This window comes from Gambusia affinis, linkage group LG01 (assembly GCF_019740435.1).
Source record: "Gambusia affinis linkage group LG01, SWU_Gaff_1.0, whole genome shotgun sequence".
Classification (NCBI taxonomy): Eukaryota; Metazoa; Chordata; class Actinopteri; order Cyprinodontiformes; family Poeciliidae; genus Gambusia; species Gambusia affinis.
Genome location: NC_057868.1, coordinates 7,884,763 through 7,900,137, shown reverse-complemented (window position 1 = coordinate 7,900,137; position 15,375 = coordinate 7,884,763). Strand labels below are relative to the sequence as shown.

General features: G+C 38.2%; 2 protein-coding genes across 7 annotated transcripts; one reads left to right on the top strand and one right to left on the bottom strand.

The window, feature by feature from the left end:
* Nucleotides 1-573: 573 nt before the first annotated feature.
* LOC122829678 (neugrin-like) lies at nucleotides 574-2,151 on the bottom strand. The gene is made up of 3 exons (XM_044114432.1): nucleotides 1,624-2,151; nucleotides 1,428-1,538; nucleotides 574-1,189 (listed from the first exon to the last, which is right to left on the bottom strand). Exons 1-3 carry the CDS (start codon nucleotides 1,860-1,862, stop codon nucleotides 619-621), a joined length of 921 nt encoding a protein of 306 aa, XP_043970367.1. The 5' UTR covers nucleotides 1,863-2,151; the 3' UTR covers nucleotides 574-618.
* A 1,286-nt stretch (nucleotides 2,152-3,437) lies between these two features.
* On the top strand, nucleotides 3,438-10,194 carry LOC122833322 (nuclear transcription factor Y subunit alpha-like). 6 transcript variants are annotated; one of them, XM_044120838.1, is made up of 9 exons: nucleotides 3,438-3,598; nucleotides 4,323-4,424; nucleotides 6,304-6,375; nucleotides 7,143-7,289; nucleotides 7,460-7,591; nucleotides 8,014-8,116; nucleotides 8,229-8,383; nucleotides 8,905-9,078; nucleotides 9,860-10,193. In XM_044120838.1, the coding sequence occupies exons 2-9, from the start codon at nucleotides 4,344-4,346 to the stop codon at nucleotides 10,043-10,045; spliced, it is 1,050 nt and encodes a 349-aa protein (XP_043976773.1). In that variant the 5' UTR covers nucleotides 3,438-3,598; nucleotides 4,323-4,343; the 3' UTR covers nucleotides 10,046-10,193. The 6 variants fall into 6 exon arrangements, with proteins under 6 accessions (XP_043976773.1, XP_043976772.1, XP_043976759.1 ...); XM_044120837.1 differs by having other exon boundaries at nucleotides 6,304-6,372; nucleotides 8,229-8,401; nucleotides 9,860-10,192; XM_044120824.1 differs by having other exon boundaries at nucleotides 8,229-8,401; nucleotides 9,860-10,192.
* Nucleotides 10,195-15,375: the final 5,181 nt, after the last annotated feature.

Here is a 15,375-nt window from a genome sequence, read left to right as displayed (position 1 = left end):
TTGGAACATCTGCAAACTGTGTATGAACAGTTTGGGGAATTTAAGATTGACATTTTATAGTTTTAGGGCAAAACACTTATCTAGTGTTACTGGACAAGGAAGTTAGATCTACACCTTCAGCAGGCATCCATTATTTAAGAGTATATCTATGCAAATTATGCCACTGAATGACTCTTTCCTTCTATGAATATTAGATAAGAATTTAAATCTAGGGAGAAGGAAGATTCAGACGTTTTTGTAGCGATAACGGCCTGTTTTCCCTCAGGCTGAATGGCTTAACATGTTTTCTCATGTCAAAAATACCCTTTTGCAAGGTTCTCGTACACATTTCCTGAGAGCTGAATACAATTTAAAAAAAAGCATATCTAACTTACTTTCCCTTCATTTAGGTGTTACCCTGAGTAAATAATTTTTATTAAATTCTAATAAAATGTGCAGCTGTAATGTGAAAAGTATTAATACTGCAATGAAAAATATATATATTTTTTAAAAAGCTAAGAAAAAATGGCTTCAATATAAAATTCTAATTCCATGGATTTTGATAATTTCTAAGAAAATTATTTATTACATAAATTTCAGTGTACACATCTTTATTCAGCATTTCAACTCATTATGTCCTCAGGTTCTATACAAAAAGTTTCCCTCTGCATCAAAGAAATCGTTCCCCACCTGCACCACAGGCGCGGGTTTATCCATGTCCAGAATGTCCTCAAGGTCCTCCTCTGTCAGAACCTGCCCATCCCAGCTCTCCTCCCACTCCTCATCCTCCTCTGTTTCCTTTGTACTAAAACCATCCCTGTCTACTGTTGACCCCTTCACTCTAGCCTCTTTGTAAGTCCCAGCTGGTAGCTTTGCAGGCTGAGCAGGAACAAGAGATGCTGAATCTTTACTTTGAAGCACCTGAACTGGAGCAGTCTCAGAAATCGGAGCATCTTCTGTCTGTCTAGGTATGAGTGTAGCTGGTGTTTGACTTTGAGGAAGCTTCAGTTTGCTCTCCTGCCTCCTGCTGTCAGAAGCTAATGCCTGCTGGCTGAGTCTAACCATCACTTTAGCATCCTGTTTGACTTTTCTGTTGGGAGAGGGAGTAAACTTGCTCTTCAGGACCCTCAGGATGACATCTTGGGGGACAGAGAAGCCCTCAGCGAGACGCTTGATCGTCCACTCCTCTGGCTGCTCTTGCTTCAAATATCTGAAATAAGTGTGTGAAAAGTGTCAGCAATATAAAGAGTTATATTTACTTTTGCTTTTACTAAACAAAAGTTATTTAGAGTCACAAAACCAATATTACTTTTTGTATAGTAGAATCAACAATCACCACACAGGTTTTGGTCTAATGGTAAAAATTCACCATAATTTTGCCTCTATTTTTAGGTTTTTGGTGAAAAACAAAAGTAGCACACACTACACTGAAAAAAAGAGACCATCACCTTATTTGCTCAATAGCATCCCACGTTAGTTTCCTCTGGGGGGCTCCTGGTGGAGTCATTTTCCTTCTTATCATATCAAACTTCACTGATCGCTGTCTCTTTTTCTCCTTGCTGAAAAGAAACATAAGATAAGCTGCTTACAATGATCACGTTTGCATCATTTGCATAATTTTGCATAATGTATAATGGATCTTACTCCAGCACAGCCTGGAGTTTATCCTCCAGCCCCTCCAGCTCAGGCTCCACGTCATCGTTGAATCTGGACGTTTGTGGTCTGGTTCTGTCTCCGCTCACAAGGTTCTGTGAGTCCACCCAGACTTTGCTGCTGCCTCTGCTGGAGAATCTGACGCCGTTTAGATAAACGGGGGAAGCCAAAGAGGGAGCAGAAAACCTAAAGAGGAGGCAGCAGACCTGAAGAGGTCGGGCCATGCTCATAGACGGACGGGCTTCATTAGAGTGCAATGCTAACAAAATGATTAGATTTTGTCAGTCGGCAAAAGCTAAGACGGGATGAACAAAGAATAGTTTGCAATAATACGAAGAGTGCGTTTATCTTATCTTAGAACAAACACGAGACGAGACTAAACCTCAATGCCTCCTCCTGACTTCACATGCGAGCGTCATAGTGTGACTACTTCCGCAAACACAGCTCAGTGCTATGAGCTAATGCAAGGCTGCCACCTAGCGGGACGGAGGATAGTTGGTGTTTACAACTATCCTATGTAAACACTACACCAAGTTGTGTTTACATAAACCCGAAAGAAATTGATTTTAGCCAGGCCCAAATGTACCAAATTTGATTGAGCTTGCAATTAAATAGATGACACATGACACTGAATTAAATAAATATAGATATGCATATACTTATTTGAATATTAAATAGCTTGTTCAATCAATCAATCAATCAATCAATCAAATTTTATTTGCATAGCACATTTCAGCAGCAAGGCATTTCAAAGTACTTTACATCAAACCCAGAAACACAATGCAACATAGAATCAATAATCAAAACACGACAATAAGTCAAGTTCCATAAATAAATTCGTAATTGATTTCGTTTTGAATACAATCCTAAACAGGTTGGCTGTAGTTGAATAAATTATTGATGTAAATCACTACAAAAGAATGAATCAAAAGTTAAAATAACTAAAAATTACTTGAAAATTGTTTAAGTACTATACTCTAATCTTCACCATTACATAATTTGAACTGTTAGTGTGATTCTCTATGTCACAGGTATGAAACTGTGACAAGGCCACTGCCCTGCAACGTTTAGATGTGCCGCTGCTGAATAGAGTGGCACACCTGAACAGAATAATTGGGTCATTAGCAAGGCTCTGGAGAACTTCTCAATTCTGAGCTAAGGCAGAATTGAGAAGGAGGTAATTAATTCATTTCATCCCAGTGTTTTGTACCTGTGGCACATCTAAAAACTGCAGGACAGCGGTCCTTGAGGACTGGAGTTTGACACCCCTGCTCTAAATAGATCATGACCAGAGCTTGGTACTTAGTTCAATTTATCTGAGTTGTTTATAATGTATACATTTATAATTAACTGTTTCATTGTAAATGGTAATGAAGGAACTATAATAATAATAATAATAATAATAATAATAATAATAATAATAATAATAATAATAATAATAATAATAATAATAATAATAATAATAATAATAATAATACGTTTGAGAGATAAAACTTAGTGTTTTTAATAATTTGATAATTTACATTTTCATTTTCTTTAATATCACATTTCAAAATGTATCTAATATGTTAATTATTTAATGTATAGTGACACCTTTGGTCCTTAGTTGTTTTTTGTCCCATTGTATCCTATATGTGAATGGAGAACTCAGGACAAATTAACAGTGAACACCAAATGATATCCATACCAGGTATCACTATGTCACTACTACAAAATAATAATGTATGTTGTTCGCGGCATCATTTTAATTTAAAGGCACCTAATGATTGGCAAATGTAGCATCATCCAGTGGTAGGTAGGGGTACTGCACGTTTATACGTTCCCTGTAGTCATGTGTCACGCAGCTGCGCACCTCCTCCCAGCTGCCGTTGTTTCATTTGCGCCATTTTGTCCGCTCACTTTGTTGATTGGGTTTTAGCGAGCTGTACTGGAGCCAATCAGAGGGAAACCGGACAGTGAAGATACGGTAAGGGAGCCACGATTGAAGGCATTGGTAGTTGTCAGCACGGATTGGTTTGTCATGGACCAACCAAATTACTAACCCTGCTTAATGCAAGAAAAAAATTTAATTTGAGAGTAATTTTGACCGCTGTGTCCGAAGACTTGTTTAACCACAAAGACCTTCGTCTTCTCGTTCGGTGTTAGGCTACTGGGGGAAAAACATGAGCTCCCTGCTGCACTATTGTTAGCCTTTGTGCTAAAATGAGTGTTAAACAAAGCGGCGTTTGTCAATGAAGCCGTAAACTCATCAGCGGATGAGTATGCCAGCTAATGTTTAGTTACAGTTTGAAACAAGAAGCAAAACGCCCGACTTTCCCCTTGAAGATAGCGAGCATCCATTTTGTGCTTTCTAGAATTTACCACAGCTAGCTCTCATAGCCTTGTTAGCCCCATATTATTGCAACAGTGAATAAAACACGGATAAATATTGCCCTTCTTGTTCTCCTATGTTGTCCTAGATATCAAAATTATATTTTAAGATACATTGTTGAATTTATTTAAGATAAGTAGGCGTTGCGTGTTTAAAATTAAAGCAACCAAACACGGCAAAAATAAAAAATAAAGAACGACTTATTTTACGAGGTGATAATCAGCAAAGGTTTGATTGATACAATATTTGCTTGAAATATGTATCTTTTAAATATGTGAATGTATTAATGACTGTATAACTGTACATGTCTTTGTCTCAGGAGGATTGATAATCTTAAAGCATGGAGCAGTACACCACTGCCACCACTACAACAGGGGAGCAGATTGTTGTGCAGACTGCAAATGGACAGATCCAGCAGCAGGTGAGACCACACTTTGAGCAGTTTCTTTAACCTTGCTTTATTTTTTTTAATCACATTTTATTTTCTAAAGCAACCAGATAAAAGGAGCCGTCAATGAAGTCACATTTATTGTTCTGATATTTACTAACAAGCCCAAGGTTACTTCATCCAATGCCACATTTTAAGTGAATATGTTTTTGCTTTTGTTTTCTGGCAAAAAATAATGTAAGCACATTACAAAGGGTAGGAAAACGTCAACTTTTTCAAAGGTTATCTGCTTATTGATTTATGATGGCCTAAATTTGATTTTTTTATTTATTTTTTTTATTTTTATTTTTTATAAAAACTGTTTTTTTTGTTTTGTTTGCCCTGCATCTTTCTATTCCTCAGCCATTTTGTTCTTTATTATTGACTAATGCCAATTTTTCAAAAAAGCTGACCTAAATATAATAATTTCAAATAAATAAAACAATCCTTTTTAAACATATAATTTTCAGCATATGCCAAAAATATATCTTTTAATATTTTACTTTGTAAAAATACACTTCTTTAAGGTTTGCACAATATCAGGAATTATTTTTGATCCTATTGCTCAAAATGGTGATGACATAACTTAATTAATCCACATTTTCTGACTCTTTTCTGCCTTTACCTTCTCTCAATGTCTTCACCTCTCTCAAAAAGCTTTAGTATTAGACTGGAAGCTATCCAGTAAATTGATTATTTTGTTACACACAGTGATGTTGCAATTACTACGGCAATTTGACATACTATGCAGTTCTAATTTCAGTATTTAATGCCATGTTTTTACATATTCATGTATAAATATCGCATTATTTATACACGAATATAAATAATGCCATATAACTATTCAGTAATAGTTATCGTCAATTATCTTGATACAACGATCAAATTGTTCTTATCTGGATTCTGGGTCAGTTTGATTCGTCTGTTATTTCGTCATTCCATTTAATTCCTTTGTGTCACTGGTTTGTTTCTTGTCACTTCCTTTTTTTTTAACCACTGCGTTTAACCGATGCTTGTTGGTTGTCAATCCCTACAACCACTGACTAGTTCTATTTTGGTTGGAAAATGACAGCATGACAAATTATGACCAATGATCCAAGCAGGACTGACACCCTGCTTTATAAACAATTTGTCAGTCACAGAACCACATTTCCTTACCGTATACAAACATTGGTTCTCATAGTGGGAACAAAATGTTCCCAAAGCCTTGTGAACTGATGTGGTACATGGAAGGCTGTTTCTTGTTGTAAAAGTGACCAAAACTTTGTCATGATTTTCATTTATATTTAGTTCATTATTACAAAATACAGTTGTTTTTTTTATGTCTAAGGCTTGTTTAAAAATGCCATCTTTTATAAATGTTGTAATTGGTTGTTTTATCCCATTAACCTTATCTTCTTTACTGATTTTTTTTATTTTTTGGATCACTTTAACTGTTTTTGATGACTAGCTTTTTAAAACAATGTAGCTTTGTTTTTCTATAGACCTTTACCTTTATCAAGTTACCTCGTCCGCTTGTGTCCTGAAGTGACCAGTTTGAGTCTGATATGAGTCGCTGGTACCTGATTTCTACAGGATCCTCTCAGAGCTGGTGGATACAATGTGGATGATTTTTGGAAAACATTGTACCAAAAACTATCCAGTCTGTGGAAAAATACTCAGGCGGCATGAGAGCTTTTTCCCAAACGATAATTAAAATAGAAAGCCACAAGGCTCGAGATAATGCAGACAAAACGTCTTGTCGTCCTTGATTGTGCTTTAATTATTTCCATCCAGAAGACAAAGGTCACTGAAGTATCAGTCGGCAAAGGTATGAGTAATTTTGGGCTTTACCATACTTGTCTGAGAGTGTAACGTACCGCCTTGCCTGCAGACACAAGGCACAGTGACGGCTGTGCAGCTGCAAGCAGAGGCGCCAGGCCAGCAGGTGCAGACACTCCAGGTAGTGGTGTCACAGCCGCCCTGTCGCTGCAGTAACGCTTTAATAAGTGACCAGTTTGCATGCCGTACCCAGGGCTGTTCTCATGACCTGTCTGTGGCGTTTGAACCATCGTCTCCCCCCTCACCCCACCCCGCCTCCAGCATTTCCTGCAACTACCTGTACTGCATGTTCCTCAGCACAGTGTGTTGTGTTTGCCAGCCTGCAATGTGTGCGGCTTTCCTCCAATGGCTGTGAAAGAAAAAACAAACGGTAAACAGGTCTGAGTTGTGTTTTCTCTGCTTTAAAGGGAAAAAAAACAAGTTCAAAACTTTCTTGTTTTTTTTTGTTTTTGGATGTACTGTTGGAAGCACGAGTAATGTGAACTTTATGGAGTTCAGCATTGAAAAGGTTGCATCCACTGTCACTGCTGCCAGCTGCATCTCATTCATAGCTGTGATGATGACGTCGTCTCTGTGATGTTTTTTTCTTTGCATTATAACAGCTGATGAATTCTCTCAGGCTTTTTTCCTTTGAGACTTATTTTCTTCACACAAAATGCATTTTATGCAAGTTGAGAGTTTATAAGTTCATCCTTATCAGTCACACACATCTTATCTTACACTTGTACTTTCAAGAGACAAAACTTCACAGTGAAACATTTCCACTTTTCTCCAAAGTTTTGTGCAAATGAGGTGTACTTTACTTGCATGCAGCCATTCATGTCCCATGCGGGCACTGACGGGTCACACCACATCAGGGCCACTTTAATAGCTTTGCATTCCTCTCTGCAGGTGCAGGGGCAGCCCCTAATGGTACAGGTGAGCGGCGGACAGCTCATCACATCGTCAGGCCAGCCCATCATGGTGCAAGCCATGTCGGGGAGTCAAGGTCAGACCATAATGCAGGTTCCTGTGTCTGGAGCTCAAGGTCTGCAGCAGGTAAAGGACAAGTGTCCATGAAGATCTGTGATTAGATTGAACAATCGGAAAGTGTAATGTCACATGTTGCCCATGTTTATAGCGATGAGAACATTTTTGTCCTGTTTTTTTTTTGTTTTTTTTTAAATGGTATTGATGATCAATTAAGACGCATTTAATTGTCTCCTTAGATCCAACTGGTGCAGCCTGGTCAGATACAGCTGCAAGGTGGTCAGACTCTGCAGCTCCAGGGCCAGCAGGGTCAGCCTCAACAAATCATCATCCAGCAGCCCCAGACGGCCATCACTGCTGGACAGAACCAGGTCAGTCATTTTGAGAGTCTTCGGCGACATTGAACTTCTGTTGTACCACAGAAGACAGAAACTAGTAGTCTCTGCTTTCTGGTTTTGCTCCTGCAGAAACGGAAAGTGACAATGACGGTTGGATTTCTGATTATAAGCCATTTTTAATCCAGCTCTTAACATTTCTAACTTTTCACTCATCTCAGCAAATGGACTTTACTCCATAGAAACATCATGACCGAACATTTTAGCTGTTCTGGTCTTGTAAACCGTTAAAATCTTTACGTATCACTGGTAACCTGCGGTGGAGTATTCACAAATATGACTTATCCTTTAAAAATACATTCCCGTTACTAAACTGCTAGATAATTCCCTCCAAAGGGGTAAAAATGAGTACAGGAAGTCTACGTTTTCTAATATCTCTTCTTTATGTCGTAAATCAGAGCCAACAGATCAGCGTCCAGGGTCAACAGGTGGCACAGACAGCTGACGGCCAGACCATCGTCTACCAGCCCGTCAATGCAGATGGCTCTGTTCTACAGCAGGGTACATTTCTTTCTTCTTTTCTTTTTTGTTGTTGTCTGTAAACTTCATAAGCATATTTATTTATTTTTAGCTGTGAGTCTCAACAATGTCCGTGCTTATTATTTATCTCCAGGAATGATCACAATCCCCGCTGCCAGCTTGGCAGGTGCTCAGATAGTGCAAGCAACAGGGGGCGCTAACACCAACACTACCAACAGCGGCCAAGGCACTGTGACCGTCACCCTGCCTGTCTCCGGCAACATGGTCAATGCAGGTGGAATGGTCATGGTAAGACCCTGTGCAGAGGTACTCAGCATCTTTATTTTTTTTTTTCCTGTCTTTTTACATCTAGACTGACACATGGGCGCAGAGTTTGGGGAAACGAGAACCAACAGTTGAACCATTTTTGGTTTTGTCACAGACGTCGTGGGGATCATTTCAGTGTTGTCTGAATATGTTAAGTTATACCCTCATGAGTCATCACACCTGCTATGTGTTCCCTTTGTGTAAAGACCTTTAGCATTTCCATAATTAATGTTCATAAGATTAATAGATTTTAATCAATTTTAATTTGACATTGTCCACCTGTTGGGGCTTTTGTTGGTTTGCAGAATTATTTGATTGACTCTGTTAAAACCAAGTACTTAAAATGAAAAGGTCCGTTTAGTTGCAAAAGGTGTGATGGCTGTGAAGGGTTGTATGGCAACGTACCATGACTGATTTATACATCTGCGTATCTTAATTTTTTTTTTAAACATGGTAAAGGTTTTTGAGTACTTTGTTCATGTTTATTTTCCTGCGTTTATCAGATGGTGCCGGGTGGAGGCGGCGTTCCCACCATGCAGCGTATCCCCCTCCCGGGAGCTGAAATGCTGGAGGAAGAGCCTCTATACGTCAACGCCAAACAATACCATCGTATTCTGAAGCGAAGGCAAGCCCGGGCCAAACTGGAGGCTGAGGGCAAGATCCCCAAGGAGAGGAGGGTATGCAGTGCTTGTTTCCCTTAGAGGAAAAACTACAATAAACTGCCTTTCCTGACGGTCGTTAATAAGGCTCTTGAATAAGCTGTCTATCTAGTAACTTATACTTGTGTGAAAATGGCTCAAATGTTTAACCTGCAGTGGAAAAAAGTGGAACAATTTTTGGACTGTACTAATTTATTTTGGCAACAGTTTCCGTCTTGGTTTGTTTTTCACATCCCCAGCCGGGTCGGTTGAAAGTTGTTGCAGTAAGACAAAATTAGTACAAATACCACAGTTTCACAGTATAGAAGCAATGTTTAGGTAGTGTTATGTCTGTTCAAGTGCATCAGAGGGAAAGTGTAATGTTGCCATTGAACTGTGTGTATACTTGTTCATATTGTCTATGTAGGGCCTTTTTTGGTATAATCACTTGTCTTCTGAAGTCCAACGGACCTTATAGGGACCTGATCTTCATACATTGGACCCGTATTTATAGGCATATGGGTTAGAAGTATGGCGCCATTTAACTTGAGAGATTTATTCTTAATATAAACGTGCAGCATGTGTGGGGTTTTTTTTTCTCTTTTTCCTTCAAAACAAATAAACACAAACTATAAAACTTTATTATGAACATAGTAAGAAGCTTGCTGTTCGTACATCATGAAAAAAGTAAAGAAAACTTCTGGTACTGGGGTGTGACCTTCTATTATCTAGTAGTAATAAAGAAGGGAATAAATCAATGAATTAAAATTTTTCGATGGACCAAGAGTTTAAAAAAAATTTATTTCCTTGTCTCTTGCAGAAATATCTACACGAGTCCCGTCACCGTCATGCAATGCAGCGTAAGCGTGGAGACGGAGGGCGGTTCTTCTCCCCTAAAGAAAAGGAGGAGGCGGCTTTAGGCCTATCGCAAGTAAGAAGTTATGATGGCGCGGGGGGGGGGGAACACAAGCCCCAAAGTTGCAACTTCTCTGTTATACATTTTTAATCTTTCATAACAGATGAGTAATTTCATATTTAAGATGCTAGCATGTTCCTATGCATGTGTGAAAACTCTTGGAAATCATGGAATTCTATTTTGTACTTTTCCAAGTCTGGATAAGGATGGAGGGACAAAAACTGAGCATGGAAAAATGCAATTACTACAATTTATTTCTTAATCTTTTAAAAGATTAGCTTCAGAATTTTTACGGAGAGCTTCTTACATTGATCTTTAATCACATTCCAACTGATTGTCTGTTTTAAGATAGAAACAACTCATGATTAAGCCATGCTTTTCCAACACAGAATTGTAAAAGGGTTATTTCGTTGATATTTTTATTGATGTTTTTTGGCTTCCCTGTGAAGTACAAAGTTTAAAAGGAAACCTGATGTTTTTAAAGATTTTGGAATTGTGTCTTGTTTAGCAAAGCGCTAACATTTGGGTGAATTTTACAGTCGACATGTTCGATTTTAAAATAGTGCTTATCTAACTACTAAGAGAAAGAGTGCTTTACCACATTGCCAAATCCAACATCAGCATAGTTTTGCAGTCGAGTACTTCCTCATATGCACAGTTCCAAAAAGACAAAATTGTGTTTAGACCTACAACTGATTATCTGCATATTGGACTTATCTCCACACTTGTATGACATTTTCTTGAATATGTTTATGTAAACATACGTACAGACAAAAAAAGAATTTGTCAGCAAAAATATGAAATGAAGACATTTAAAATTAGCAGGAAGCCTTGTTAAAACTTCGTAATAAATGGTTGCTCTTTTCGCAGGAAATCGCCCGGCAGCAACAGATGAGACAGTGACTCAGATGATCAGAGTGTCCTAGCATTTTCCCTGACATCATGACCTGCTTGTGACTCTTCAACCCAGCTAACCATCCGACACACTCTTCTGTAGTCCTCAACAAACCCAGCAGTGCTTTCACTGTGGCGTTTTCTTTTCTCTCTCAACTTCTTGACTGGACTTCCAGGGAGCTGGCTGTGCCACAGCTGAGCCAGGAGACTTCTCTGGTCTTCATTGAAATGGAGGATGTTATCATGTTGGCTGATCCTAGTTTCGTTGTGTTTTTCTGTTTTAAGGTTCTTTTTTTTTTTTTTTTTTGTCAAGTCATCACACAGAGGGAAAAAAAAAAAAGACAGTCACAAAGCCATACTCTCAGACTCTGGTCTGTTGACAATTTGTTGATCTGTCTCCAGTTGACACTTTTTTTTTTTAATGGTACTATTTTTTTTGTTTTGTTTTCTGGCGCATTTGTTACTTTATGCTACCCTTCTGTTTTATATCATTGATTCCTCCTTTACATAAAAATTTAATTATTTAAATCCATGTACTTTTTGGACTTGCCTAATGGCTGCATAGTACTTGGTGCTCCAGAGATGTGATAGTAATGTGAAGACATTGTATAGAAGGACTTTTGTTCTGTGGATGCATTTTATACAATTTATAGTTGGACTTTCTGTTTTGCTCGGGGGGGTGTGGGGGGGGAACAGCAATTCTTTGTAATACACACTTCATTCATGTATAGTTGAGAACTTTTCATCTGTAAGTCCACCTAGGTGTGTTTTTTTCTTCTTTGTAGATAGAAATTTTTATCCATCAGCATCTGTCAATGTTAATATTTTTTTTTATAATTGTGAAAAGGACATTGTCTTCATAAAAACATGTCAATTAAAATTTTATTAAGAAATTACATATTTTGTTTCATTACTTAAGAACTAATTAGGAAAGCCCTTGGAGTCTTAACTGGGGCAGACTTTTTTTTTTTCTTTTTTTTGTTTTTAGTTGAACCAAAGACAGTGCCTTGTAAAAGTATTCATAATCCTGAACCTTTGTGATGTTACGAGCACAAACCTTAATGTGTTTTATTGGGATATTATGTGATGCCACACAATGGCATGTGCATATAAAGTAGAATCAAATAGACATGCTTTCAATTTTTTTCTTAAAAACTGAACACATTGTCTTCAATTTATAAGCATGGTGTAAATCTGCTTCAGATATTTCACTTGTGAGTCTGCACATCAGTCTCTAGCTTTTGCCGTCTCTAGTAGTTTTTCTTTGGTTTGTGCAGGATGTGGCTCCATTTATATTCCATCTCCTGTGACCAGCTTCTCTGTCTAGCATACACGCAGCATGACGCTGCCACTACTGTGTTTGGAGTCCTGGGGGTTTGTGGTGATAATTGGAAGTGGCAATTAGCTGCACTGGATTTTATAAATGATTATCAAAGGAAAGGGTACTTAAGACAAAACCTTTCAGAAATTTTATTAAGTAAGAAAAATAAAGTTATGTACTTTTTATCCACTTATTTGCACATGGTTGTGTAATGGATTTACATTGTTCCCTTCTTTCCAAGACATTTGTGACCCCAAAGCCTTTTGGCCTTAATGAATTTTTTTTGTAGAGGTACAGCGGCCTCTGCAGAAAATTTTCAAAGGGATGTACGATGGGGAGAATTTATAATCCACTAAGAGCCAGGTTTTCTTTTTTTGATTAGGGTCTTGTCATATAAGGTGAAGGGAGACCCCTAGGGTTGCTTAATTTGGAACTTCACCTAAGGCCTCAAGGCACAAAACAATGCTCTTTAAGGCTTTATAAAAGTATTTTTTATTAGAATTGTCAATCTTCAATATCTAAGCAAAGCAAATAAAATTTTTTACGTGTTACTCCTAGATTGCCTATTTTTATTTTAGGAGGACAAAATTACCCTTCGCACCATTAAATTTTTTTTTATAAGTAGTAATTCAGGCTAAAACTATATTTTAAAAAAAATAATTTCTCAATCTATCCCTGTTCAGGACCCCTTAAGCTTAATAAGCGCAGCAAATCAGAAGCGGTGGATTGTCTAAATGATCTCAGAGTTAACCAATCATAGCAAAGAAGGCGGGACTTGTTCTCAGCCTCCTTGGCAACGGTCATACAGGCTTTACGGGCTAAGGTTTACTTTATGCAAACTGACGATGAGTTATACAAGTAGGACGTAAATACTATGAAAACTCTTCACGAATAGAATTTACCGTCTTTCTGTTCTGAATCCTGTCCTCCGGTTGGAGCTCTGTGTGGATGATCACCGCCTGAACACAGCCTACTTCCTCAGGTGACAGGCTGAGCCTACCGCCCCCTCCCATCAGAGATGCTTCTGTCTGAGGTTGACAGCACAACGCAGGACCAGCAACTGCCTCCGCAGCGCTTATAGGGACTTAAAGAAGCCAGAAAACTTGACTTAAGCGTCTAATTCTTATTTATATAGGTTACAGGATCTGTTCAGTCGTTTTTAAACCACACACCAAAGAGCAAAGAAGGCGACGGACGGAGCTAACGTTAGTTTAAACTCCACAGACAACCGGCTTCTCTTTTTTCCCCCTCATCTCCTCCTTCTTTTAGTATCACTTAGATGCGATGACAGACTCGGCAGTGGATAGCAAAACGGAGGTCAAGCAGGCCACTAAATATGTCAAAGAGACTGAAAACGTCGCGGAAAAATACTCCGCATTGACCGTCAGCAAGAACAGCAGCGATGTGAACATGAACGTTGGAGAGATGCCCTCCGCGGCGTTCACCGCAGTCCCGACTCTGAAGTCGGTGAAGAAGGTAAGGAACGTGATGCCCGCCATCACTTGCTTCCATTGGGCAAAGGACAGCCGGTCACATGTGAGGAGGACACGTTCACGTTGGTGCGGAGTACTGTGCTGCAGTAGGCTACTGCTGGACAGTATGGGGAAAGAAACCATAGTGAATGCGTTGCAAAGCCGCACTCTTTAACATTTAGTACAGTTAGTATTAAAAAGCAGGGTAGTCGGAATTCAGTCGGGTTAGTAGTTTCAGTGGGACATGTATATTTGTTCCCATTTCGCTTAGTATGAAAGAAGTCGTTATAGAAGAATTACCACTTATACTGTAATACTGTGTGACATGTCATTTTAAACAGTATTACCGTCAAGCTTTAGGTATTCTTCTACTGTTTCTATACAATGTAAATGTAAATATTCTTTGTTTAGGAAACTAAACCTAAAGCTTACATGTAAGGCCTTAGTAAGCTCCATGTGGGGGGAGCTTCCACACTAAGTATGTGGTAGTTAATGCCATAGAGGATTTTCTGTGAGAAAACATTCAACCCCGCATAACCTGTGGTTATGTAGCTTTTCTCAGAGGTGCAGGAATGTGGATGTTAAAATTGTAAAAAAATAAGTATCAATCAATTCAGCTCTGCTCAGTGACTGGCAGGTCAGATATTATAAAAGAAAATAAACTCTATTTATTATGTAATTCAAGACTTACAGCCCCCTCTATTTTCACTCTAACCAAGAGCATGTACTTTGATGCATTTCTTTGAGTTTAATAAAAATCCATTAGAGGTTAGGAACACAGGCTTATTACAGGATATTCTTGTTGCACACTTTTTAATTTTCAGTTGGATGTAAAGGTACTTCTTCTATAAACCACTTTTTAAAATAAGGTTAAGTCCTTCAAACAATCTGAATTGTTTCAAAATTAAAACAAAGAATTTATACTTGAAAGAAAACTGATTTTGATATATATGTTTTTTATGTTCCCATGCGGTATTGATAAATATATATTGTGTGTTTTGAAAACACCAATGAGCAAAAAGATCATTTTTAAATCTTTAATTTCAGTCCTTGGTAAAGTGAAAAAATGCAGTTTATTAAACATCAGTCAGACCTTGAAAAGCACTTTTTTCCATCTTCTCTTCATTAAATGTATCCAAAGTAAGATATCCCACAACCTCTGCTCAGTAATGATGCATTTTTTTACGTTTAATTTGAAATATATTACTGCGCTTTGATGCATCAATGAAGATAATCTTATTTCTTAATTTTTAGTTCAAAATCACCCCTTCTACAAAAGAAACTAATGTACCGTACATATTTTTCCTTTGATGTCTGATTGCTCTTAGAAATAAAATGTCAAATAAGTCAAATTGGGACTAGGCAAAGAAAACTGGATATCAAGTTCGCCAGGAAAAAGTTGAGTAGTGCATCCAGCTCTGATAACCAGTCCAACCATCTAAGTGTTGAACTCTGTCATTGTTGACCCGGTCAGCTTTGACTTAGCTCAGGCTTCTCATGTGGGTGGGAATCATTAGTTTTTGGAGCAGCTTGATAAGAGTGTATTTATTGCACACTGTGCACCTGAGGGAACAGACTTTGAATGTCTTGGCCGCTTTACAACGGCGCAAAACAAAAAAGACTTTCTCTAGTCAGATGTTCATATTACACATCCACTGCTGGTTCCCAGCATGGAATAAATCGGAGTGTTTACAGGTTACAGGTCGAGGACTGTGTTTCTGAGAACCGGCTCA